The sequence below is a fragment of the Cuculus canorus genome, chromosome 1, assembly GCF_017976375.1.
Source record: "Cuculus canorus isolate bCucCan1 chromosome 1, bCucCan1.pri, whole genome shotgun sequence".
Classification (NCBI taxonomy): domain Eukaryota; kingdom Metazoa; phylum Chordata; class Aves; order Cuculiformes; family Cuculidae; genus Cuculus; species Cuculus canorus.
The window spans coordinates 82,411,768-82,437,652 of NC_071401.1; the positions used below are offsets into that span (position 1 = coordinate 82,411,768).

Consider the following 25,885-nt stretch of genomic DNA (forward strand, 5'->3'; position numbering starts at 1 on the left):
GCCCCAGGCATAAAACTTTCAGGTTAGCAGACTGCAGGTTATGCAGTGATAAATCAGCAACTGTATCACAGGCTTGATCTGCCTAAAGGTACTGCAGTGTTGCTGTGACACAGATTCTTACAGTGACCATTCTTCTAACATTTTTTTAAAAGCTGTTTTTGTAGTTAGGTTTAATTCATTTAAAAAGCATCCATACAAAGATTCTGTCGCAGACTAGTTAAATTGCAATTTAAAATATCATTTGTTCACTGCTGCAGCCTTCAAGGCTTGGAAAGCTTTCAAAATCTGAATCTTTTAAAGGCTTTTGCATTTTGAAGAAGATGTTTTAAGTCGTTCCCATAGCCAGCTAGTGAAATCAGTACAGTAGCAGGCAACAGATTTCTGTACCAAACTTTAATGCAATTTCAGGGCAGTGGATGAAAGTATTTTGTAACTTAGAATGTTCAGAATGTTGCAGTGGGAGATCCCCGGCATCTCAGGGACATTTATCAAAATGAAAAAATCAGTATGTGACATGATTGAAATCATGTGACATTATTCAAATGGTAAAGCTTATTTTTAGTTGTGATTGAATCACAGGTAGACCATGTGAATTACGATAATTCTTGAAGGATTGATTGTGTTATTTTATTCAGAGACTGACTTATTTTCAGCAAATTACTATAATATTGATCATTTGCTCTATGCCTATCTTCTCCAGTCTATAGAAGACTCGATGGCACTGTTGAATGTTGTAGTAACAACAGCCTCACAGACATTTGCTTTTCATATAGCAATAACTTGGACAGCCACCTGGTAAGTTACTTAAACTTTTAATTCTGTTTGATAAATTCTGAAATTATTTAAATTAAATTAGCATTATTTACCAACATTTATGCAGCATACTCGAGAGTGTAAGAATACCGACAGTTTGTATTAAAGGTGTGTATATATGTTGTTGTCCCCATTTACAGCTTAAAAAAAGCAAAATATTAGTTATGTTTTTTTTCCCCCGTGGTGTCTGGAAGAACCAGAAAACAACTTATACCTTCATTCCTTGAGGCAGTAAGACACCACTGGATGAGAATATGGATGGAGAATACCACGGTTTTGTGGTATTTAGCCACTACAAATTGAGCACAAACCAGCAGCTCATTTGAAATATGACAGTGGCTGGTAGCATCTTGGAGTTCAGAAAGATTTGATAAATCACTGCCTCACTGAGCCTTGACATTCTTAAGCTGATAGCTGCTACTTAGGAACAGAGAAGAAATAAAAGCATTCAGAAGCCCATGACCTTCAAGAGTCCTTAGACTGCTATACGGTTTTGAACAATTACGTCAAATAGTCTTTGCACTGCTATGCAGCAGTATTTGAAAGTATGCCCTCCCCCCTTATTAGAATAGAAAGAGCTTGCACTGAGGCTAATGGAGAGTGTCTTGACACGCGTGCATCTATGGGGAGTGTAACTAGGAGGCTAAGAAGCAAGAAACTCCCCGACATATTTTTTTCTTCTAAGGCAAACAGCAGATGAAAAACTTTCCTTGCTTGCCTTTAAGAACAAAAGGAAAATTATCATTGAGCTTTTACGAGAGGCATGAGGGGGAAACCAATTTCCTGTTCCTTTCTTCTGTACTTTGGCCTGTGGGAAGCAAGAAAAGTTTGATCTTTCAAACTGCTGAGTGAAAGAGCGCAACAGGTAGGACTTGGGACACAGGACTGGTGTAAATCCTGTGTTCACTTTAGCTGAGAACGGTTTCTTAGCTACCACACAGCTAGTATATTTTTTTGTTTGTTTGCTGAACGTAAGGTTTTGTTCACCCACGTGAGGTTTTAGATCAGTGAAGATTAAAACTTCTTGAACAGGTAAGTCATTAGTATGTTGATGCAGGCTCTGTTCATTAGAAATCTCTGACATGTTTAGATGCCTTGATTTTTTTTGTGCATGTGTATATCTCTTTTAAAATAGTTAGCTTTGATGTTAGTACATGTGTACACCCAATCTTCCACATTCTGCTAAAAATGCAATGACAGGTTGAATATATACCAAGTAGAGGTTCTGCAGGATTTCAGCTCTTTATTGGCTGGTAATATATCAGTGAGGCACTTCTTTTGCTTTAAAAAAGAATATATAGTACCTTTTATTCTGATCTGTTGGAAAATACCTTTAAATTTGATAATAAGTTGAACTGCTCTTTGCAGCATGCCTGTCTGCCAGCACGAAAAGTTGTTGAGGCCAGCAAAGTTTGTCGAACCAACATAGACTGCCAGAAGGACTCTGCTCCAAGCTTTTGTGTGACTCCTTCTTTGGAGAACCAAACAAGGCTAATCAGAGTAAAACATCCACCCCATATTGACACGCTGTATGTAGGACACCCCATGCATCTTCAGTACACAGGTTGGTATTATATACTGAAACAGTTAAACAAAAAAGACTTCTAATATGGTTTACTTCACCTGGCTGCTTGAACAAGGTCTGGGAGCGCTTGTCAGTTAACTTGTTTAATGTAGAATCCATTTCTTGTTACAGCCAGTGGAGTGACATGGACTGCTCAGGCCTAAAATGAAATGTGCACAGTGCAATGAGTTATGAAGGTAATAGAAACCATATGTGATATGAGATAGTTGTTTTTGCAGAAAAGTATGAAAGGGCTATTTCTATAACAGATCTCATTCAGATTAGTCATGGGAACCAGGCACCTGCATTTTTCTAATGTATAAACTTCTCAAAAAGCTAGTGTAAAATCTCTGGGGCATCTTGCTCTAACACTTTCCCTGGAATATTAGCATGACTGCTTAAATTACACCTGATATCCAAATATCTGGGACAGATGCCCATGACTACTGAGCCACAAGTACAATTACAATGTAGTAGTATCTTGATTATTTTTTTATTTATTTGAGTGCCTGCCCTAGATTAAATAATATATAACAGTTCAGTTCCTGACTTTGAAATGGATTATGGCTCTCCTTTAGGCAAGCTTATTCTTAAGCCAGGTATACAAGTAAAAAGAGATTCTGCCCTTGAAGCAACTATGGAAAGAATGAACAAACTCTTCTGTGTCCCTGCTTAGTAGCTTGAGTAGCATGGTGGAAATTAGCTTCAGATGGGCCTAAAAAAAGTATAAAGAGTTAAACTGCTGTCTCTTCTGTGAGGAAATTTGTCTGTTCTTCACAAACCACAATACCTTTCAGGGGGAGATGTTATTCAGACATCTTGAAGTACCTCCTTAGCAAAGCATTGTAATTGCTGAATAAGCACAGGAATTGGGTCCAAAAGAGCTGTAGAAACTGTGATGAAATCTGGTGGTTTAAATCGATTAGCATTCTTGCATAAACATATTTTTAGTTAATCTGTCAGTATCTAGCTTTTTTGTGCTGGTCATATTTTGATACTCCATGGACATATTATTTATTTCTACTTGTTAACACTGTCCCCTCATTTAAGCCCAAAATTCAATCTCTTCACTTGTTATTTCTGCCTTCTTGCCATTTGGAGGAAAAATATTGTTCATCTGTGTTGTATTAATACACAGTTCTGTATGTGATGACATCTATTCCAAATCCAACAACAGATTTTAAGAATAGAATTTGAGAATTATTTCAAGTTCACTTTCTTAGTCTCTAACAATACAAACTGTAGGTACTCTAGAACAATTGATATTGTTCTCTTTCCCAGTTTGTTGGAGCAGTGGAGTTTTAGCAGTGTTTCCTACCGAACCATAATTTTCAAAACAGTCAAATGTGTCAGTCTTTCAGATGTCAGAAAAGAATGTCATTGGATCTAAAGAGGTAGTTCTAGTTTAAGAAGTTACTCTGTGAAAATACAATTTACAGTGTATTAACAGGAATATGTTCAAAAGTGATATACTGTACCCTGAAAATTGCACATTGAATGTGCTTATTCGAATGCTAAAAGTTTGACACAGACTTTGCTGCAAATGCAACTTATGCTCCCCTTGGAAAGACATCAGAGCCAGAATTATAGGATCCTGGCTTGGGCTGGAGGTAGTCTACTGTACCATCATAGAGTTCCATGCATTCCAATGAAACAACTTCTAAATATTTCAGTACAATACTAGCTTGGGGCCAACAGGTTTGATTTTTTTTTTCCAAACGTGACTGATCAGAATGTGGTAACAATTTTTTTACATTTAAAAAAGGAAAATAATTTCTTCCTCTATTGTGTGACTTTTGAAATAAGAATACATTTTAGTGAAATGCCTTATACTTTACTGTGATATTTGCCTGCCAAAAACATTACCTTTTAGAGGTGCCACATTTAACACAAAGCCACTTGTTGCACTACTGTGTACCATGTCTTTAATTTCTCTAGCAATGTAACTAAAGGAATGTTTGAAAAGCATTCTAAGATTACACATGTATTATTTTCTACTTAGGCTTTTATTGTTTTCATGATATTCCCAATATGGAGAAGCAGCAATTATTTCATATTTTCATTTGTAGCTACCTTCCAGATACAGTATTTTTAAAGAATTATCTCTGTATTAGCTAGTTACACGAAACAGGCTAGACAGCTTAATTTGATGAAGTGTTCCTGTTTCCTCAAAGTAAAATATCCTAGCAATAATATTTTTTATTTATATCAATGCTATATATCGTTCTTGTTTCCAGTATTAAAAAAAAAACTTTAAAGTATCATACCCTTAAAAGAACTTACAGTGCTGGAGATCTAACCAAAACTAAAACAGAGGGGATGGTTAGGAATGCACATTGTTTAGGATGTTGATTGATTAATCTTTTAAATTAACATTCTTTCCGTAAAAAGTATCTAATGTAATCCAATATAAGTTCATATATATTGTGGGTTTAATTCACATGGTATTACTGAAGTCTTCCCTTATTGCAGGGCACTTATCTCTAGAGGCTCTGCCTGTGTTAGAGAGGCGTTATCAAAATGGAGGGCCCTGTCATTATTACCGTGCAACTTTTCAGTGTTTCTTTCTTATTTGCACTGGATTTTCTATCACTTCATGTCATTTCTGGTATTGTGAAATCCTAGCTTCCTTCTCCGGCCCTTTTTTGGTTGGGAAGAATCTGGTGACTAACATTCACATTTAGAATTCGCAGTGCTTGAAGGAAGATGATGTCCCTGAATGTTACTGAATCTGTATCACCCATCAGGGATCAAACACTGAAAGATTTCCTTCGTGAAAAGAAAATGGAACTTACCTAGAAGATAATTTCCCCAAACTGGACCAGTCTTCTACTTCTATTTTATCCAAGTCTTCTAAAAAAAAGTCACATCCTAGCTCTGGGGTTTCTGGAGGGCAACAGCAGGCAGAACCCCTGATGAAGGTATATCTGTTAGAGTCTGGATTTTCGGTATTTCCATGCTTGTTTACCTTAATTGCTGAAGATGATCTTTCTTTGCTTTCAACTGTATTTAAAGACTTAAATGCATAGTTCTTCTGGAGATCACACAGAACCATCTCATGCTGTCCTGTCTCCTCCATAGCACACATGCTCAGGTTTTTAAAAGCTCTTTGGTGAACCTAGTCTCCAAATCACTTCTAATTAAAATTGTATCTGTTGTGCATTCTTCTCAATATTAGCCAGCACCATCTAGCATTAGCCAACAAAAGAAATGTTAATTCCAGGTCAAAGAATTGTTTAATTAGAGTGGGAAAACAATGACTGTTTTGTCTCACCCAGCCTCATTGCTGTTCACCTCTTCCCAGCATTGTCTTTTGAAGACAAGCCTGGAGAACTTAATTTCTGTAATTCTTTTCTTATTCCTCAAAGGACAGATTTGCCTGCTGCCATTAGGTTTAATCCATCACAGCTGCTAAATTCATTGTCTTGTATTGGAGTGTCTAGAGCTCAGTCCAGCAACTTCCTGAGTTTTGTTGTGTTTTGAAGATTGCTTCAGTAGCAAGATTTGGAGTTTAGATCTGTGTCTAGTGACTGTCGGGGACAACAGACGGTTTGTTGTAACGGAGAGGGAAGGAGATCAGTGATCCATTCTCAATACAGGCACAACTTCAGGTTCAGAAGGTTGACTAAAACTGCAGTATATTGCAATGTGTGTCTTTTGAAACCTTTCTGAACACACTGGCTGCCTCAGCCATTTTGCTGTTTTGACTCATGAACAAGAGGTCTGATCAGATATTCTGATACCAGCCTTCAGTTTGATGAGTTGTTCCACGTATCACTTGACTTTGACTTTCTTAGCTGGATGGTGTCCAGGATTTCTGTCTGTTATGTTCTTCATTCAATAGTTAGTCCAACAGACATTTATTTTCTCTCAGTTCCACTAAATCAAAGGTCTTTATTGATTTAAGGTAAGAGAACGCATGATTTTCAAGCTGTCTTGGTACAGCTGGGGCTGTTTTGGTATTGGAAAGTTCGCTGCTTGTTGCCACACCAAACCTATTCTTTTTTGGGAATTGCTTGCTCCAAATCTCTCCATCATGTGTTATGCTTGCTGGTTGGACTAATTATCACTTCTGACTCATCAGAAGGGCCTCTATTAACAGAAGAAAATGTGTTTATGTGACTGAGTAGACGAATTCTCTGCCTTATATACCTCTAGTACTGCTTTTCCCTCATCTTTGTTCCAGTGTCCTTGAATTGTTTACTGAACCTGAAGAAATCTGATCTTATTCTTAACTAGGACATACTTAGCAGCATCTTTGGTATGCTATGTGCTAGTGCTGTGAGGTTTCCTGTGTTCTCTTAGCTTACAGTTTAAAAATTCCTCAAAGGATAAGTTAAATTGCTCCTTTCCCAATGGATATTTGTATTGAGCGGGATTTGAACACTTGCTTTTTCATATCTCTATGGAGATAGTGTTTCTTATGGCTGTAACTTTTTCTCAGGTTGGTACAGAAAATTCAGGCCACTGTGGCTGGCCTCAGTTAACATCCAAAGTTGTTCTTGAGGGACAGAGTGACTGTAGTTGATACTGTGCAAGCTCATTCTTAAGGTCATTTTCTAATTCTGTCTTAATTTACCTAAAACTCTTTCTTCTGGGGACAAGACTCCGCTATGCATTGAGTGGACTCTCCTCTAGGAAAGGAAAGGTGTCTCTCTTCCAGCTGTTACAGAACTAAGGCTTTCAGATGTCCCCCGAGACTGGCAGACTGAGACTACTGTTTAGTTTGAAAGACTGTGTCAAGGCTTTTTGTGGGGCAACCAAGATGGAGCATCCATGTACTAGCAGAACACGCTCTGAGGGGTCTCAAGCTACCTCAGTTTTCTCTGAGGAACCTCTCATAAGCATTTGATACGCGGTCAGCTTAAGCTTCATGTACTCCTTCAGAGAAATTGCAGTACTAAAGAGGTGTTTCAAGTTCATGTGGTTCTTGACACTACAATTTTCCAGTCACTGCTTATAGGAAAGATGCTGAGTCTCATCTCACAGATTTTTAAGTTGCACTAAATTAGATCTTGGAGTCACTTAACGGTGTCATCTGAAGACAGAAAAAGAAAGTACTTACATACTGGCTAACTGGTATTAAGATGTGTAATGCACTTACGCTTTCTCAGAGTGACTTTAGAGCCCTGCTGTCTATCTGCCCTGCTCCTATACACCAGGAACTCAGCCTCATGGTTTGGGGGATCTCCTGCAGGTATTACCAGAAAAGAATTTTCTGGCTTTCAGAGAGAGTACGTGTGCACCCACAGTATGCATGTACACATGTGGACTGCATATGTTGTTGAAGTCTGGTAACTCTAATTTCTTTTTATATGTTTTTCTTTGAAAAAGACTTAAATTACACAATGTGCTCTTTATGACTACAGATGTCCGGTTGCCTCTGAAAGTATACATCATGGAATCATGGTAACTGTATTTCGTGGAGTGACTTTACTATGGTAGTGATGATGTTTGAGAAAGATTTGATGGCTTTGCTCTTTGAAAAGCAAAACCCAAGCAAAACCATATTTAGATTGGTTATTCATCCCTGGAGAAATTTCATTTCAGCTCTGATTTTTCTGCAAATTATAATCTAAAATTCATAATGTTACAATCCTGAAATGACTGTTCATATTCTGTGTATCTTTATATTTTCATTTCAGTAAGTCTCAGCAGTTTTGTACCACGACAAAACTTTCTAAGCATCGATCTGCCTGTGGTAATAGAGACATTTTGCAAGTATCCTTTGAGGTATGTTTGTTCTTTTAAGGCAAGAAGTGAACTGTTTAGAATTTGGTGACTGAGCAGAATTTCAGTTTTATATTTTTTTAGACAGGATGCTGTGAAATGTTTTTGAACAGTTTTGACATCTTTATTCCATCACTGCATTGATTATTGTCCATGTGCCAATCTCAAAATTAATTTTCTCATTTTCTTGTGCATAACAGGTTATTTTTGGCTAGTGCTTTTTTTAACTCTTTCTTGAGGGCGAGTCTTAACAGCTCTGACAAGAATGTCAAAGTAATTTGTGGCAGGACAAATGAGGTGTTATTGCTAGTTTTAATATGTCAGATTTTTATCATTTTTGAATCATTATGCTGAACTAAATAACAAGGTATGGTGGTTCTTTTTTTTCAACAGAAAACAGCCTATTGAGAAAGCAGGATGATAATTCAGTTAAAACGTGCTTATTAGTAAATGAGATGATATACATACACATACACAAAGGTTAGTTGGCTTGAGTATGGCTAATCTAAGAACCTTTAGCCTTAGAAACTGAAACATTGGTGCATAGCTATAGAACAACTGAACAGCATAGCTCAGTGTAGTCCATAAAATTAAAGATGCCGCATAATCTCCCCTTTTCTGGGATCACACCAAGGTTCACTCTTACCCTGCTGCTTTTTGTGTCTTTTGTCTTCTTGTCCGGCCACTATGTGATGGAGGTAGGTATTAAAGTTAGGAAGCCTTTACTAACGACAAAAATTATCTACCCTTGCCTCATTCTTACATGCAAATGCACGTACAGAAATCCATTCAACTTTCCTGGCTAACAGAAAAGTAGGGAGGAGAGGCCAGATTTCCCATCATATTCTAGCCATTTACTTACTCCAGTGAAAGCATGTTTTGGAAAATATGCCTAATCATTATATCATACTTACATCATAGGTCTACAATACCTTCTTACTTCAGGAATGGTGTCAGAGCTATAACCTTCCTCCAAAACCACAGAAAGCAAGGGAGGAAGATGGGCAGTATTAAGTGTGGTTTTATTGTCTCTTGCTTTCATCTGCATTTTGAAGAAAGCAGGTTGTTTAAGTATCCAAACTGAATACGTAGAAACAAATTAATCTATAAAGGCAATTTTCTGAGCTGGTATGTTATGGAGTAAAACTCATTGTACTCATAAGTTCTGTGAAACAGAATGGCAGCTAAAAAAATAACTTTCATACTTTTTTCTCTGCATGCTAGAAATAAAAAATATGTTTAGTGTTTTGTTTTAGTTTGGTTTTTATCCATTTTCTTGGATATTGTTCATGAACCTTAACTAATGTCAACCAGGTACCTAATTTCACTGTCAGGAGCACTGGCAGTTATCAATGCTGTACCGTGCTTTGCTTTGGATGGTCAGTGGATATTAAATTCATTCCTGGAAGCCACTCTGAGCTCCCTGATTGTAGAAAAACAAAACAGAGAGCTTGTTGGCTTTTTAATTTTGCTTGCTGGTAGTGCACTTTTGGCTGCCAATGTTGCACTGGGACTTTGGATGGTGACAGCACGATAGAACGTTGGATATGCTTACATCAGTTCTCAAAGTACACAGAAATAATGAATCCATTGCCTTTTCAGACTTGTTCAGTACTGAGATTGAAATAATTCCCTTAAAATGACACAGAAAGAACAACCACTGGTGGCTGCTATTTTAATTTAAAACTGTACAATGTTGAGCCTGTGATCATAGGAAATCTAATAAGAAGAAGTAGGAACCTTTTATATACTCTTAAAGTGTTGTGCTAATCTTGGAGAAATTGTATTGTAAAGTTTCACAGGAAAAAGCCTAAGACTTCATTCATTTAGATCTGAAGGGAATTATTTGGCCTCAAACATTGTAAAGTGGGACAAAAAGAACCAATTATCTTTCATTTTATAATTTGAATAACTGTCAGAAAATCTGTGTGGGCTCTGATAATTTCTCAGTAAGCATATTCTTGAGTGTCTTGTTTTGTTTTTTTTAATCTGATATTCTATCAAACTGGACTCTAAGAAGCTCTAAAGTCTGATTGCAAAATGGTGAAAAGCTAAGTAAATATTTACTGTGTGTTCATGAGGAGAGAGAGGGGCCATATGGATTAGTATCTTTCCTTTTCAACTGGCCAGAATGACTGGAAGCGTGTTGTCCTCAGGATGTAGAGAAGTGACAATGTATGCTAAGAATGAGGAGGTTAACAAAGCCCACGTCTATGTTTGTTATACATTCAGTTGTATATTATCTTATGCAGCTGAAGATTTTTTTAAAGGCAATATTTGTCAGCAATAGCTACAAGATAACTGAAATTTAGTTTCTGAGTGCTAAAGTATGCTGTGCACAATTATTCCTAAGTGATAAGAAATGTTTTTGTTGTTTTATTCAGAAAATTATACTGCATCATACCTGTTTACTGTTAAAAGTGAAATCTCTTGTTTTTATGGTGTCTATCTTCTGATGCTAAGCATGTAATATGTACAGTAACTCGCTGATGGGTTTCTGTCTTTCAAAGGGTTGTTAAAACTTTGCTAGCATTCATTCTCTTCAAAGATAGCTAACAGAGATGTTTAGCTGAAGTTGGTCTTGGATCAGAATTGTTTAGAGGAACAATATGATTGTGAATTGAACTATGTAAACATTTGGATTTGCTTTCTGAAATGAATACTGACCATGTCCTTATTCTTAAATGAACAGTGGAAGAACAGTCAGTGTTTTGCTGACTGAAGTATGTCTGACATACTTCGAAGCTCCTGAAGTCTGTAATATTTTATACCGAATAGGGTTATCTATTGGCTGTCCTGCCCTCCTGTGATATATTGCCTAGTCTGTATAAATGGTGTTATATCAGAGCCTTGCTTCAATATAGGCTGATATTTTTTTTTTAAAAAAAAAAAAAAAGATCTGCTTTGGGAGCCTAAATATTTGAATAGGAAAATTTTGAAAAACACCCTGCAACTTCTGACTCGTATACTGCTCCCCATAGGAGCTGCTGCAGCCCAGAGTTCCTTTACAGAAATGGCCCTTCCGTCGGAAATGAAAGTGGAAGCCAAGCTCATGGATAGTGGCCTGCATGCAGTACTAAAGCATTCATGACTGGCTAACATAGATTCTCTTGGCTCTAGTGGCAAAATCTGGGTAATTTTAAAAGCAGGGTTAAACCCAGTTCCTGGTGCTGCTGCACAGGTTCATTAACTCTGATGTCTCCATTTCTCACTGATGTGTTACTGTATTTTTACACCATAGCCTTCACTTCAGATGTATACTTTTTTAAGACTGCGCAAGCATTAATGAGAGAGCATGTTTGTTTATTTGTTGCTATGTTAGTTTCCTTAGCTCTCCAGCACTGTCACAGGCTGGGTGGGCCGCTTGAAGTTCACCTCTGTGAAGTGGCTGCTCCGTGTCTTTCATTCTGAATCATTTCAACCCAGGCATGTCAGCACAGATCCCAGTAAGAGAGAGTAAATCTTCCAGCATGAGCCCATCCCTTTGAGGATTGTTAAAAGTCACACAGAGTGCAAGAAAGAAAAACAAACAAACTGCCAGCAGGTTTCTCTTTCTTCCAGAGTTACCCTGGGAGTCAAACTCATCATCACTCCTGGAAACACATGGAGTTTTCGGGGTTGCAGTTCTGATGGAGAACTCTGCCATCTCTGACAACAGGAGGCATAGGAGCAGGCTTGTTCTTGCAGAAAGCCTGGATCTGAATCTGCGCTGTAGAAGCCTGCTCACTCACCTAAGTGGCTGCTTACTGATCTGAAATTGTCTTTTCAGTGGCTTAATGCCACTTCCATCTGTCTCTGTGATTTGTCCAGTCTACAGTGCACAAAATTAATTTACACTTAGGAGTTTTAATGAAATTTAGTAACACGGGATATTCTCAGAACAGCTACTCATTACGTATCAGAGTTACAGTGCTGTCTTACTGTCGAAAACAATGCATCTGTGGTGATGTCAATAATGTTCTGTGAAAAACATTTCAAGTTTGATACTTCCTGTACTCATGTTGACAGCAACTGCTTAAGACTATCTTGTAGCATAGCACTGCTCCTGGAGATGTAGGCAAGAGATTTAAAAACACAAAGTTTCTGAATTAACATACATGAGCTACATCTGCTATAATGAGGCTGGGAGGTTGTTCCTGGGTATTTAATGTGCCACCAAAACATGAAGTTTTATCAAAGGAAACTAAATCCAGTTTATTTTACTTATATAATCAGTGAAAGCTACAGTTCTACTAAGTCAAACTTCAGTCTGTGTTTGACCTCATAATCAAAAATAAGGTGGAGACGACATTGGTCATGGTTTTAGCAAAACAGACACGCTAGTACACTTTAAAGACCCTGGTTTTCTTTTACAGCAGAGATGTTCTAGAAGCATGAAAATAATTCATGGGTTCATTTCTGCGTGTGCTGGAATTTTGCTCAATAAGGGTCAGTTTAAGTATGTATGTGTGCTTTGAATCAAGACTTTTAAGCAAACTGGGTATGAACGGTGACCCAGCACATCTTAGATTACCCGTGTGTCATGGTTTAGCCCCAACCCAGCTTGACTGGCAGCTAAATGTGAGCAGGTGTGATCCCACGTCCTCACGCTCTTAGGGAAAGGGGTAGGAGAAAAGAGAGAAAAGGACTTGTGAGTTGGAAACTAAAACTAAAATAGCTTTAATGAGACAGTACTAAGGAAAATACTATTAACAAGAAAATAATAAAATGCATACAAATATACAAAAATCTGCCCCCCTTCAATGACTGTGTCACCACAGATGCCGCAAGAGCAGGCACAGGCAAAAGGTCCCAGGCTGGACTCAGCAGCAGGAGGGAGCTAGACTCAGGAACTGGATTCAGGAACACACACATCCAGGATCAGGGGAAAAAAAACCCAAACAACATCCTCACTGGATGCCAGCCATCAAAGAAGGGAGTTTGACTCTCTTCATCCCTCAGTTTTAGTATCCTGAGTATGATGTATATGGGATGGAATACTCTGTTGGTCAGTTCGGGGTCACCTGTCCTGTCTGCCTCTCCCTGCGAGTATGATGCTTTTTTGCCCCTTTCACTTCTAGCATTCCACTAGCTTGAGGATGGTGTTGGTTTCTATAGGAATAAGTATAAGGAACGGCATTTCTGCATACCAATTCCCCGTGTTACCACTCCTAGAGAGAAACTATGTCTGGAAAACATGCAGTTAACTTTCAAAAAAAATGAAGTTACTTAGATGAGGCTTAGCTGAAAAGTTAGAAAACCGATTCTACTGTAGCTCAAACCTGAACACTGTGGACAAAGGCAATGCTTAAGTCAAACAGCTCTGTAGAAAAGCTTGTTCAGTGGATCCATTTCATTCTCCCATAATCTTAACATATGGATTACATTCTAATAAGCAAGAGCCATACATGCAGTTATTGGGAGGGCTTTTGCTGGGGTTTTGCTCGTTTGCTGAGCAAAAGAGAACACAGAAGAACACAATGTTTTTTGTGTTGGATTTTTATTGTGGAGAACTTGTGATTTTTTTTTTCTGTTTCTGTTTTTGAAAAAAAATGAAAGGAAGCCTTTCCTTAAAAAGAAATAATGTCAATTTCTTATTCTAATTAGCCTCTCAGAATATAATGTATTCTTTAATATATAGACTCCATCAAAATAATTCTAGGGCCTGTTGGTGGGAGTATAAAACACTTCAAGATTGGATGACTACTACTCTTTCTGTATATAATATGTATTTTAAATCTGTATCAGATGGAAAAATTAATGTCTAACATTGGAAAGTGTTACATGTGGCTTTTACTTGAAAATTGCTAGAAGAACATAATTACAGTCATTTTTTATGCTTTTTTTTATATCAGCAAACACTTCTGTAGCATGTTCTGATAATGCATTATATGACATGAAAACAACTAACTTCTTAGCATGTGGGAAGTTATACACTCTTTGCTAACTTAGGAAATTAAAACCAGCCTGCTTCCATACAGATTAAATGAAAGAGACTTCACTAGAAAAATACAGACAAACTTGCAGATTAGTCAGCTCAAATTTATGAGCCACAGTGGAAAATCTGTTAACTCATTCTTTTTATTTAGAATGAAACAAGCAGCTGCATTGACAGTTCTGTTTTTCAGTGATGATGGTTCTGCGTTCGTGTATGTGTGTGTAAACATGCACACGTATATAAAGTAGATGTATATACAGCTACAGTTGTATTTCTGCTTTTTTAGAGATAACTTACAGCAGTCCTCCATGCTCTGCAGAGTGGGCTTTTTATTTTTCTTTCTCTGTGGATTCCATGGCTTTTTCTAGTTTTTAAAATTGCAAGTATGTTTTTCTCCCATAACTGAGCTAACCTTTTTGTTAATAGAAGACAAGCAGTGGACACAATGTAATAACAGCTGCATGTGTTTTGTTCTGCTGATTTTAAAATATGTTTCTTGCTTTCTGTGAGGCCTCAACTACAAGCATAGTAAATGCAGATTCTCAGGGCAACTGAAAAGAGGTCAGCCTTAGAATCTCTCACTCTCTAAATGCAGCTATTTGTGCTGTCTGAATGGTAACTGGGATGAGTGAGGCTGTGTAGAGTATACTGAAAAAAATAATATTTTCAGGACAGACCTTCCTATGACAGTCAGGATGTTGTGGCTTTCTTGAAATAAGGATATATTTTTGTTTAGTTCATGCACAATCCAAATTTTCTAATAGTTTCCTATGCATTTTACAAGATGGCAAAGTGTGATCTAGAGCTAATAAGCTTTAAATAAATTCTGTCTCTCTTCTGTCTGCAAGATTTGAATTTGTATCTCGCTATCATTTATGACAGATGAAGAAGGATTGTAAAGGTTTATGTAACCTAGTCTGTATTTAATTATTTTTAAAAGGTGTGAGTTGAACTCTAGTTATGTGTAAGATATACATCTATATTCTATACACGTGCTTTCAAATAGTTTCCCATAAGTAGTCTTGCCTCGGCTTTGTTCTTGTGACCTTGTGAGTAAGAAATCTGAATCTAACTCAGGTAAGATCCAATATTAGCAGTTATTTTTTACTCTCTTTATCCTGACTTTCATGTAACATTAGATTAGTTATTTAATGTGGCTGAGTTATCTGGGGTACATATCATGTATTAATGCAGCATTTGGGATGACTGCCAGAAAACGGCAGCTCTGTGACTCTTCTTCCTTGGACTCATCCACTGCGATCATCTGAAGAGCAGATGGCAGCAACTAAGGGCAGTGAAGAACCTCAGTTTGTGGCAGCTTTATGAAACCTTCCCACTGCTGACCCAGTGTGAAAGGATAGGAACAAAGAGCAGGATATGACAGTGCAATTCCATTCATTCCATTTACATTGGCATGAAACGTGAAAAGAACTTGTAGTTAACGTTTCAGAGCATGCAGATACGTTTTCCAGGCCTTGTCTGAATCCATCAGTGACTGGTGATCACGCTTCCCCCCCGACACACACTTTTGTCACTCCATGGATAAGTATGTGCTGAATAAGCGGTATGGGTAGTTGCAGCTTATGTAGTAAAATGAACCTGGATATTTCTCACTTCTAGATGTTCATCTTGGGTTGTTTTTTGCAGCATCATAGTGTACTTGACCTTCCCTTGATACTATTACAGTTTAAAAGTTTGGAGGCTACTTCCAAGCCATCACTAGAGAAACCTAGCTTCTTCCTTCCCAAGTCGTGTCTTAACATTTTAAATACCTCTTTTCCTTATGTAACTTTGCTTTTAGATTTCATATGCCCGGATAATCTTATCTGAAGCCTGTCAATGGAATATGTATTGTTTTGAAATTCAGTGGTTTTTTTCCTCTACATAGCCTTATTTTTCACACTGACTCACAGCTGTGGAATGTTAGATTTCTAGACCCTTTGTTCCCACTATGCATTGTTCACGATCATGTTTAAAAAACAACAACAAGAAAAGCGTCATTTTGAAAATGTCAGCGAAGAAATATATGGAACACTTTGAATAATGTATTGTGGTTTTGTTTTGCTTTTTTTTCTCTATTTAATCAACCAAACAATAAGTATTGTTTTCTATGTATGATAAATGTATCCTGCAAATAAATTCATTGTTTGATTGTTAGCATGCTTATATCTGTTTTTAAAAATAAGGTGTGACATAATTCCTTATATATGTCAATTACCATATTCTCTCATATATCATACTCTTCATATACAATTTTTATTCACTCTACAACAAGGTATCACGAGGTACCACTATCCTTTGCAGTATCTGACCACCTCCTAACATTAGCAGTAACTATCACTTTACTTTCCCTTAATTACCTAACAGCTTATCACAGTAATAGTTTGAGTTGTAGCAGAAGTACATCCAGAAAGACACCTACATATTGTTCTGGAGCATCTTAATTTAATGTGACCAAGGCACATAGTGACAGCCTTATAGGAGAAAATCCCTTTCTCTTGACTCAGCTCCCTGTGTAATTCTTCTCTTCTGGAGACATGGACTTCTTGTTTTGTAGTGAAATATCTGACAGAGGATGCCATAGTCAAGGTGAGCAAAACCACCTCTCTGGGCGTTAAGGCCAGTTTTATGTGAAGAACTTAAAAGTGAGATCGTCAAATGACATTAAGGTGATGTTATGTTTTAAAGTCTTTGATCTGCCCAGGTGAGAGCTGGGCAGATATCCTGGCTAGTTCTGAACAAATTTACTTAGGTATCCAGATGACGTCTGGGTCTGCATTAGTATGGTGTAACCAGATTATTCAGTTTTATTTGAGAATGAATCTTTACTGCTCTGTTTTTTGAGCTAGCTCATCTGGAGTTAGCCAGGTTACTTGTACTGAGAACTAAGTAGTCATTTATTAGTTATTAGACAAGGTGTTGCCTCATACAAGCAGAGCTGTTTCACTAAGCACGGCTTTGTTCCCAGATGAAAGATTGCCATGAGAAACGTGCACAAAGCACAGATCGGACACAGTGGTAGGATTTCCCAGATAGGTCACTATGCAATTTTCTGATACTTGCATGTGATGGCTTTTTTTTTTTTTCTGGTCTTTTTCTTACCTATGTTAAAAGTGGAGACAATAGTTTATATTTTTCTCTGCAGTGTTTAAGCTTCTAGGAGGGTCCTGAGGTTTTCTGGTTGATTATGAAAACATTATCCTATATTCTGATTATGTATGTTCTGTAATCTAGAGTAAAATCAGTCTTGAGGAATGTTGCCTTTATCACTAATATAATTTGAGGATAAGATTTAAAATAAGTATTGTCTATGAACCTTATGCTGTTAACTTTATATAGAGGCTTAATACAATCTTCCTCTGATAATACCAGTTTGAATCACCAAGCATAAGCATTCCTAAATATCTTTAGTAGATCTACATGCATTGAACTCACTTACCTAAATAGTTTTTAAGATTTTTATGAGCTTTTGATGTGAACTACCCAATGACCTACAATTTAAGATTTGATTCTAATCTTATGGTGGTAAGCTGGGAGAATCCTCAGCATTCATGAGGTCTAAGCAGCAGTGACTCAGACTTCTACTAACTTTTTTCCCCCTTTTATTACCTCAGTCAGATGTGGGTTTGGTGTTTACTTTGATGCTTTTAAGGTTCCAGTTGTTGAAATAAATTTGGATGTTCTTGCCAATTATGTATCTTATTATCTACATTTCTGATTCATTCTACTTCTTTTTAGTTCTTTGCAAATACGGTAGTGGCTGAATACTATGTAACCACCACTTACGAGTCTTGAAAACACAGAGTCATACATCATACATCATTTTTTATTTCCCCTGAAAGAAATCTTTCAAGGAAAAATTAAATACATTTCTCGCTTTCTTTTTTTTGTTTTTGTTTTTGTTAAATGTCATCGTTTTTGCTTGCTATTGTATTATGAAAGTCTCTGTATCTTTTCCCTTCACAGCTTTGTGAGGATCTCTATTAAAATACTACCAGGTATATTTTTGAAGTGTAAATTCCTCTAAACCTACTGAATTTGGTTCAGTTACCCACACAGGCATCTGGTGTGGTCTGAGATATCCGAAGGTGTTCTTAGGTTAATAACCTGACTTTGAACAACGTTTTGAAACTCATTCCCAGCTTGTCTCCTGTTGGTTTCGATCTCGAGGTTTCTAAGACCTATGCATGGGGCTGGCAGATGTGGGAGATCAAAGACATTCTGGACCAGCAGCTGGGTACTGGGAGGGGTACCTGAGGGCATTTTTATCATGCCGGATGCTTCTGTGTGGGCAACAAATCAAGCCAGAATGACTTCTTTTCTTTCCTTGCATTTCTTTTCTTTTTGACTCCTGAATTAAAGTGGAACGTGAAGCTTTTTGAGTGAGTTTTATTTGACGTAAAAATACATCTAAGCTTTTCTGTTTATGCATAATAGTGCTATACAGGCTGTTTTATGACAAATTTGACTAGCAGAATACATGCATTGTCCCCCCGCTCTGGACCTTCAGTCTGGAAGCATCAGAAATTAGTATCGCAGCCTTATCTACAGCAAGAAAAAGGAAGGCTTGTTTTATAAGGAAAATACCATCTGTCTCCAGATGTGCAGTGATGGTAGCAGCAGTGTACAGACTTACAGGAAGCGATGAAGAGGCACCAGGTGGAGACAAGGCTGCACGAGGGGGCTATGATCATTTTGGCCAACTGCCACAATTGACTTTCTTTTCTCCCTTGCTGGAGAAAAGAAGTGGTGAGACTTACTTACAGTTTGGAATGGGATCAAATCAGGGAAGGAGTGTGATAGAGAGATGGTTTGTTCATTTTACAGAATCTTACAGTCAGAAAGAGAGCATGTTATACTTCATGAGTGGAGATGTAAGTGCTGTTTAGTAACTCCACGATAAGTATTTTTACTACTTTTTTTTTTTTTCTTGAAGCATTTATAGAGCTGACCTGCAACTAAAACTAAAAAACCTCCATCACTGGTAGAAACATCCCATGTTGTAAGATTGGAGAGGCAATAAAAGCCTGTCCTTCTAGACAGCAGCTCAGGGCATTTAGACCTCAGAGCCATATCCCTCCCCCTGTTTAAGGATCAGGCCCAATCTTTCTTTCGGTTATGCTGGATGTGGAGTCAGAACATTTCTCCTGTTTCCACATTCCCTCTTCAGCAGAAGTTGACCTCACAGATGCAATTATTAAGAAAAATGAATCCATTTTTTATAATGTTTTGCCCGTTGGCTTTGTTTTCATTCCTGCAGCTATTTGAATAACGAGCAGAAACTGGGCCAAACCACCTGTATCTCTATCATCACTGCAAAAATCAACAAAGCCAGATTATGAATGTGCACTTTAAACCACAAATTCCTGGGTACTTGCCACCAGTTATATCAACAAACATTTTTTTCCCCCACTGCGACCATTTATTGCTCTGAATTAGTTAATTGAATTTATTCCCTGGAAATGCTCTAAAAGGCATTTGCAAAGCTCAACATGCTGCAGTGCTGAAGGAAAAAATGGGCAAAATACCCTCATTTAGTATGCTGTCTACAACTAGATAAAATTCACTGTTTCAGTACTGGACTGGTGCAGATAAGTTATTAGTCATATATGAAAGCCCTGGTTATTTTTCCAGCATTTATCTTCACAGTTACTGTTAGGGAGAACACTTCAGTAGTTAACCTAAATGGCCTCTGCATACCACTTTAGCTGCAACTAAATGTAACTGAACCAGTAGTTAAAATATTCCTGAAGTAGTCATGAAAACATTAGCATATGATCAAGCAGTATTTTTTCATAAACATGAAGAAACCTATTGCTCACATAAGACTTTACCGAGAACTGAGTATTGTTTTTAACTCTTTATTTTTTATCTTGGCATGAAAATACCAAAAGCAATTCTGAATAAAACTTCTCAGTTTTCACTTACAGGGTTATTTAGAGGGTCTCACTTTTAGCATATGCAAAACACGGTGTAAAAATTAAACAAAGTGATGTTATATTTGATACTAAATGTGATAAATCACTCTGTTCTCATATGTGTAATTCTCCAGTTCGTTTCCCATGCTCTGCACTAAGTCAAATGCAAACACAATGAGTTTATTTTTATGAGCTTTCATAGCTGTACAATATACCTGAAGACATTAAGGTTGCACCCAAACCCAGAACTGAGGTTTGGTGAACTTAGTTCATCATAGTAACAAGGAAAAAAAATCTAGATACAGAATGTAGCTGAGTAATAAGTCATGAAACTAAAGTTGTTATACTTTGATGTAATATAGCAAAGAGAATCCAGAAAGTTAATGGTCATTCAAGACTGGGGAGGCAGGGGTTAAATATTATTAATTACAAATAAATTAGTAAATAACTTGAAAAAATGTCTCTTAAATGAAGGCCCTCTTCTAGATCAAAACGGTGCTTTGAAATGCAAAATAAACTTTTCTTCTGCCATGGGTTTGTGTATTACACAGATGCTAATTCGATAAGCACTTGGCTAACTTCTGCTGACCTGAATTATCATCAGTTTAGATAAAAATAATGATTGTAGTAGTCTTAGAAAGCTGTGAAACATATAGACTGTACCTGCAGTGAAGGAAACTGAAATGGCATTGTCAGATTCATAACTGAGGGCTTGCAGTGAAGAAGAGTGTTTCAGCAGCTACATATGAACCCAGGATATGAGACGACACAGCGGGACAGATTGCCTGCGGTGCTACACCTTCCCTGTGTGACCTGCAGCACTCTGTTAGGGCTAGACTCTGAAAGCAACCTTTAGTCTTAAGGAGGCACTTGGGCCAGTGGAGCTCATTAAGCCCTGCAATTAGGATCTTGCTTACCCTGAGGTCAATAGGCCTCCAGAACTAGCTCAGATTTTCACTTGAAATAGCCCTGAAGTCGTCTTCTGCACATGCCCCACCCTGCCACAGCAGAAGCGCTCACACATGATGTTCAGCCCGGGACGGGGCAATGAGGCATGCCTTCCTCTCACCCAAGAGATTCAGTCAAGCATTTGGTCTCACTGTGGAAGTTTTGAAACAAGCACCTCCAAAAATACAGCAGAGATTACTTCTGTCTTTGAAAATGCTTTGAGCATGGGTGGGAGCAGGATATGGCAGATGGGAAACATTGTGGACACAGTCCAATGTATATTTAATGAACCACTGTCCAGACTGTTTACATAATACTGTAGGTGAATTTGAGGTCTCTGCCAGGAACTGCTTATAATGTCCAGGACAGAGCCACGATGTTTCCAGGAATGTTTTAAATTGTGTCTTTTGGTTGTTGGGGGTTTTTTAATCTTTGCTGTGTTTGTTCTGGAGCATAAGGAGTTTGGTATCCTGAGCCAGTAATATCATGCAGCAGTCTGTATGGGGATGTCTCCTCAACAGATATGTACAAACCAAGTAAAAATGAGGTGTTTTCCTATTGGAGAGGAATGTTAAAGAGATACTGCAAATTTTAAGCATTGGGGAAGAAACAACTATTATTTTAAACAATAGAAGAGCTTTAATATTTGGATAGCTGTTCTGCTTTTCTGCTGTATTTGCTGAAATACCTTTTCTATGTTTAAAAAACCATAAATCTAACTTTCTTTCCAGCCTAGGAAGTGTACAGCTTTGGCCATGGAAGTTAATGAAAAAAGGAGCCTTGAAATGGGCTGTCTCCTTTTCAACTGCTCCAAATGTTTGACCTTGATGTATTATTGAGAAGAAACTGTGGCGAGCTTGTTGCTGATAAAAGCTTGCTGTTCTCCAGCTGTAAGGAAAGTAATCCATCTTAAGAACAACCTAAATAATTAAACAGTCGCGCTTCTGAAATTAGAAATTTCTGCTGGTGCATCCCAGGCTTTGGGATGCTGTCCTATGAAATCTAACACCGCAGCAAGACAAAGAGACCTGATAGCAAAAAAACATAAGTCTAAATTAAAACGTGCCCATAAAGTAAACCCCAAATATGATGTTCACATGAAAACAGAGCCAAATCATGTGTGAGTAATAAGGCTGTTTATCAATATGAAAACATGAAGGACTCCTTTCTTCTGTCCTTATTCATCACAGACATGATCTGGCTACACTGATATTAGCGGGAAACATTCCATCCCTACATGGAATGGAATATCAAGTATTAGAGCAACAGCAGATTAAGATTATATAGCCTAAAGAACAGTGACAGAACTGGACCTGCTGAGGTAAGAAAACAGTTTCCTTGCCTCAGTTTCTTCAACCTAGATTGAAGCAAGATGTTTCCCTTGTTATAGTTAATGTGTTTTACAATGATTCTTGTTTGTACCATGTAAAGTGTAGGACTATTCTTCTAAGCAGATCTTAAAAGTAAAAGTTATGTAGCAAAAGTTATTGTAAAAGGATGTAGCAATCAAATGGAATCCAAGTTTTCTCTGCTTTGGATTGTAACAAGCTTTCAAGGCTGCTGGCTGACTGAGCACAGTGTTGCTGTGATGGGAGGAATTCAGGGACTGATCCCCATCTAGCTTGAGTCACTAGCTTTAGGCATTTGGATAGTACTATTTTCCTCTTTTTACAGCCAATAATGAAAGAGATACCACCACAGATAGCCATCTGAGGAGCGATCACGCTGTGGGGCTGCTTCTCAACCAACACACTAGATGCAGCCTAGGTACAAACCCTAGATACAGCCTGCTCCACAGCTGTCTTGCAGAAGAAATACATTAAGAAATACGACTGCTCAGAGCACCTAGACAGTATATAGTGTAAGACATTACCCCACAAAAAACATAGAAGTAAATTGAAACCAATCAGTATTACACTACATTATTTCTTCTTTCTTTGGTCCATAGCACATTCATTAATAAAAAGGCTTGCATGAATAAACACTGTTTTGTGGCTGATGAACGTTACGCAAAAGGTCTTCACTCATGTACACTACATTCCTCTAAAGACTGTTTTAGAATAGGTTCTAAAACTTTAAGTATTGGTCTGAATCATTCCCAATTTTAAAATATTTTAGCCTAGAATATCACTTTTTGTATGTGTGTGTCATTGAGATCACTGAAACATGATAATGAATTGCTAGGTATCTGGGATTATCAATCTCTTCTTGTTCTTAAAGCAAAAATTACAATAAAATGAGTCAGCAAAAAAGACAATAATGTGGAAAAATATTGATGCTGACAATGGTGGTTTAGAAATCAACGTCATTAAGAAAGGCTTAAAAATAAGCCAAATGTATGCTTAAAGACAGGGATTCTCAGTTATATGTGTGGCCTCAAATGGCCCCTTTCTACCTTTCACACTGCAGTTTTCTGTTGTAGCTGTAAATGAATACATTTTTACCTATAGAATAATTTACTAATCTTTTTTCCATCTTTCTGCCAAGACAAAGACAGAGGATTGGAAGCCAGTTAGAAACACATCTTCTCTGTCAGAGCTGATTACTACTGCTGCATTCATTACCAGTTTGACACTGAATTCACAATCTTTATTTCTTCTGCCAGCACTTCGCCCATCTCCCCATCTTGACTTCACCTTCTCACAAAGAAATCCGTAACTACTTCACAGACTTACTGGTATCAGCTTGCCATCATTTTGTCAATAAAAAACCATGTTTTTTTAAAATTGAAAAGTAGTAGTTTCTCAGCAATCCATGATTGGACTCAATGATCTTGAAGGCCTCTTCCAACTGAAACAGTTTGGTGATTCTGTGAATAGAGGAGGGATGCATCTATGTGATTTACCCTTAGCTGAGGATTTAATTAGCAAATATATTTGTCAATCTTTCTGTTCTTTACATCTCTTTAAAAGAAATGACTGTTGTGATACAATTGAGAGGGACGGTTTACAGAATTATGACTCCCTACCTAATTATGTTCAGTTTGCCAGCTGTGGCATCTATTTGAAAGGCTGCGCTTCTGGCTGGGGATTATTTGCAGCTTATACATACCAGGTTATATACTTCCATACAATTTATTGCTTAATGCTTTATCTCCCTTGAGGGCATTAGAGATGTTAGGGTAAAATCTGGATTCATGTTGAAGGGTAATTTTCTTTAGGAGGAAAGAAGCTTCTACAACAAATAAGCATTACATGCATCATATAAAGATGTGGCCAAGATTCTGGAAAGCAACTAGGGAATCTGGGTACATTTTTCACATTCCCATTCGAAAGGATTTTCTCCACCAATGTAACAGAACAGAAAATCAAGTGCTTTAAAAAGAGCCAACTTGCACACCTGAAACGTTGCTTACTACACTTTAACATTTGTGTTTATATCTGTGAATGTTTGTGTTTTACTTCTCACTGAAAGTAAAAACAAAAAGTTTGGGAAAAACTGGAAAAGGTCACCAATAAGGGCACTGACTGAACTGTTAACAATCACAATATCTTCCTGGACAGCTGAAATAATAGCAGCCTGTTTCACTGCCCTTGAAACAGTTTCTACTGACTGATTGCATTTCACAGTAAAGTCTGTAATACAACTATCATCAAAATTGGCTGCACCTTAGTTGTCACACTGAGTAACTATGCTAGATCTGCCTAGGCTTATGTTTGGCTTCTAGGAGAACCAGGGAGATGACAATCCAAGCATCAGAATATTTCCACTATTAACAAAACAGATTTAAGTTTCACAAAGTCTGAATAAAACTCTCAGCTCAGCCCCTGTAAAACAGCAACAATAATGTTTCGATGGTTTGCTGATCCCTTTCATTGTCAGTATTTGGAGATTTGCTTGCAGCAGGACTTGCAGCAGGAGAGAATGCAAATAACTAGTATCGAACAGTACAGCATAGAAAAAGAAGACAAAAGGAAGAAAGATCTGAGAAGAAACAGTGCTTCATTCAAAACAGGTTGGGGAAGTGACTGCAGTTTGAATGGGAAGACAGAGAAAGCTCCGCTGATTTCTAAATAACAGATAAAGATGCTAAGATGAATGAAAGATATCAAAGAGCTATAGACAGAAGCAGGGCTTGAGGAGCATGTGGGAAATGAAAACCCATCTGAAGGAGGGGGAATAATTGGGAGAGCATTAAATAAAGAGGCCTCTCATCAGCAAAGATAAGTGATGATCATGCAAAAGAAAGAAGAGACAATGGAACTGAGACGGGAACATAGAAACTTACAACAGAATCATAGAACCATTTAGGTTGGAAAAACCTGTAAGATCATCGAGTTCAATGGTAAACCTAACACTTCCAAGTCCACCATGTTCAGAGGAGGAATGGAGGAGATGGCTGGGGCTTGAAAGTGCAGAAGGGGTGTAAAGATTATGGAAAGTTCATACAGATAGCCGCTGCTTCTCCTTCATTCAGAGGTACCTCATCCTTTTATCTTTTTATGTCACTGTCTTGTTAGTTAGACAGCACATTTATATTTACACCACAGCTGTATTACTTGTTTTGAACATTTTTTATTTCAAGCAGCTTGAAATACGACCTTAGGGGAGGTTGAGGTTTTATAGCAACCTTTTACCTACCCACTTTCCAAGAAACTTCCAGTTCATTCCTGCCATGACTGTAATGCTGCATGATAGCATCTTTGAAAATCCTACAGAAATAGCATAGGGCCAAAACAAAATGTATGCATCTTATTGCTTCTCAGTCTGCATTTTCTTAAAGTCAGTTTAAACCCATTAAACATTTAGTGCTGTAAGCAAGCAATTTCAGAAAATTAAATAGGAATTTCCCTATGTGTTTATGACAGCAGTGATGATAGATTTCTGTTTGTAGTTAAATATTTCCCTGCAGTGTTTACCATTAAACACTCAAGGCACACAGGGAAACTGTGGTCTTGACTAAAAGCCAGCTGAAGAGAGAAAGTTTCATTGATTCAGCTGGGTTTTAGAATTGATAAAACCAGTCTAGAGAATGATTTGAAAATAAATGTGTGC

The 25,885-nt window shown here is 37.6% G+C and overlaps 1 protein-coding gene across 5 annotated transcripts in view; it reads left to right on the forward strand.

Annotated features, from left to right (window-relative positions):
* MBTPS2 (membrane bound transcription factor peptidase, site 2) overlaps positions 1-22,929 on the forward strand; it is a 44,490-nt gene extending 21,561 nt beyond the window's left edge. Inside the window, exons 8-12 of one of the 5 annotated variants that reach the window (XR_008451324.1) lie at positions 701-795; positions 2,182-2,377; positions 2,510-2,574; positions 8,023-8,098; positions 9,422-9,469. Coding sequence is in view for 4 of the 5 variants with exons in the window: in XM_009565545.2 (XP_009563840.1) it covers positions 701-795; positions 2,182-2,377; positions 8,023-8,098; positions 9,422-9,644 (590 nt within the window). In the remaining variant the exon portion in view is untranslated. The other 4 variants (XM_054074968.1, XM_009565545.2, XM_054074957.1 and 1 more) reach the window with 4 other exon arrangements.
* The last annotated feature ends 2,956 nt before the right edge of the window (positions 22,930-25,885 follow it).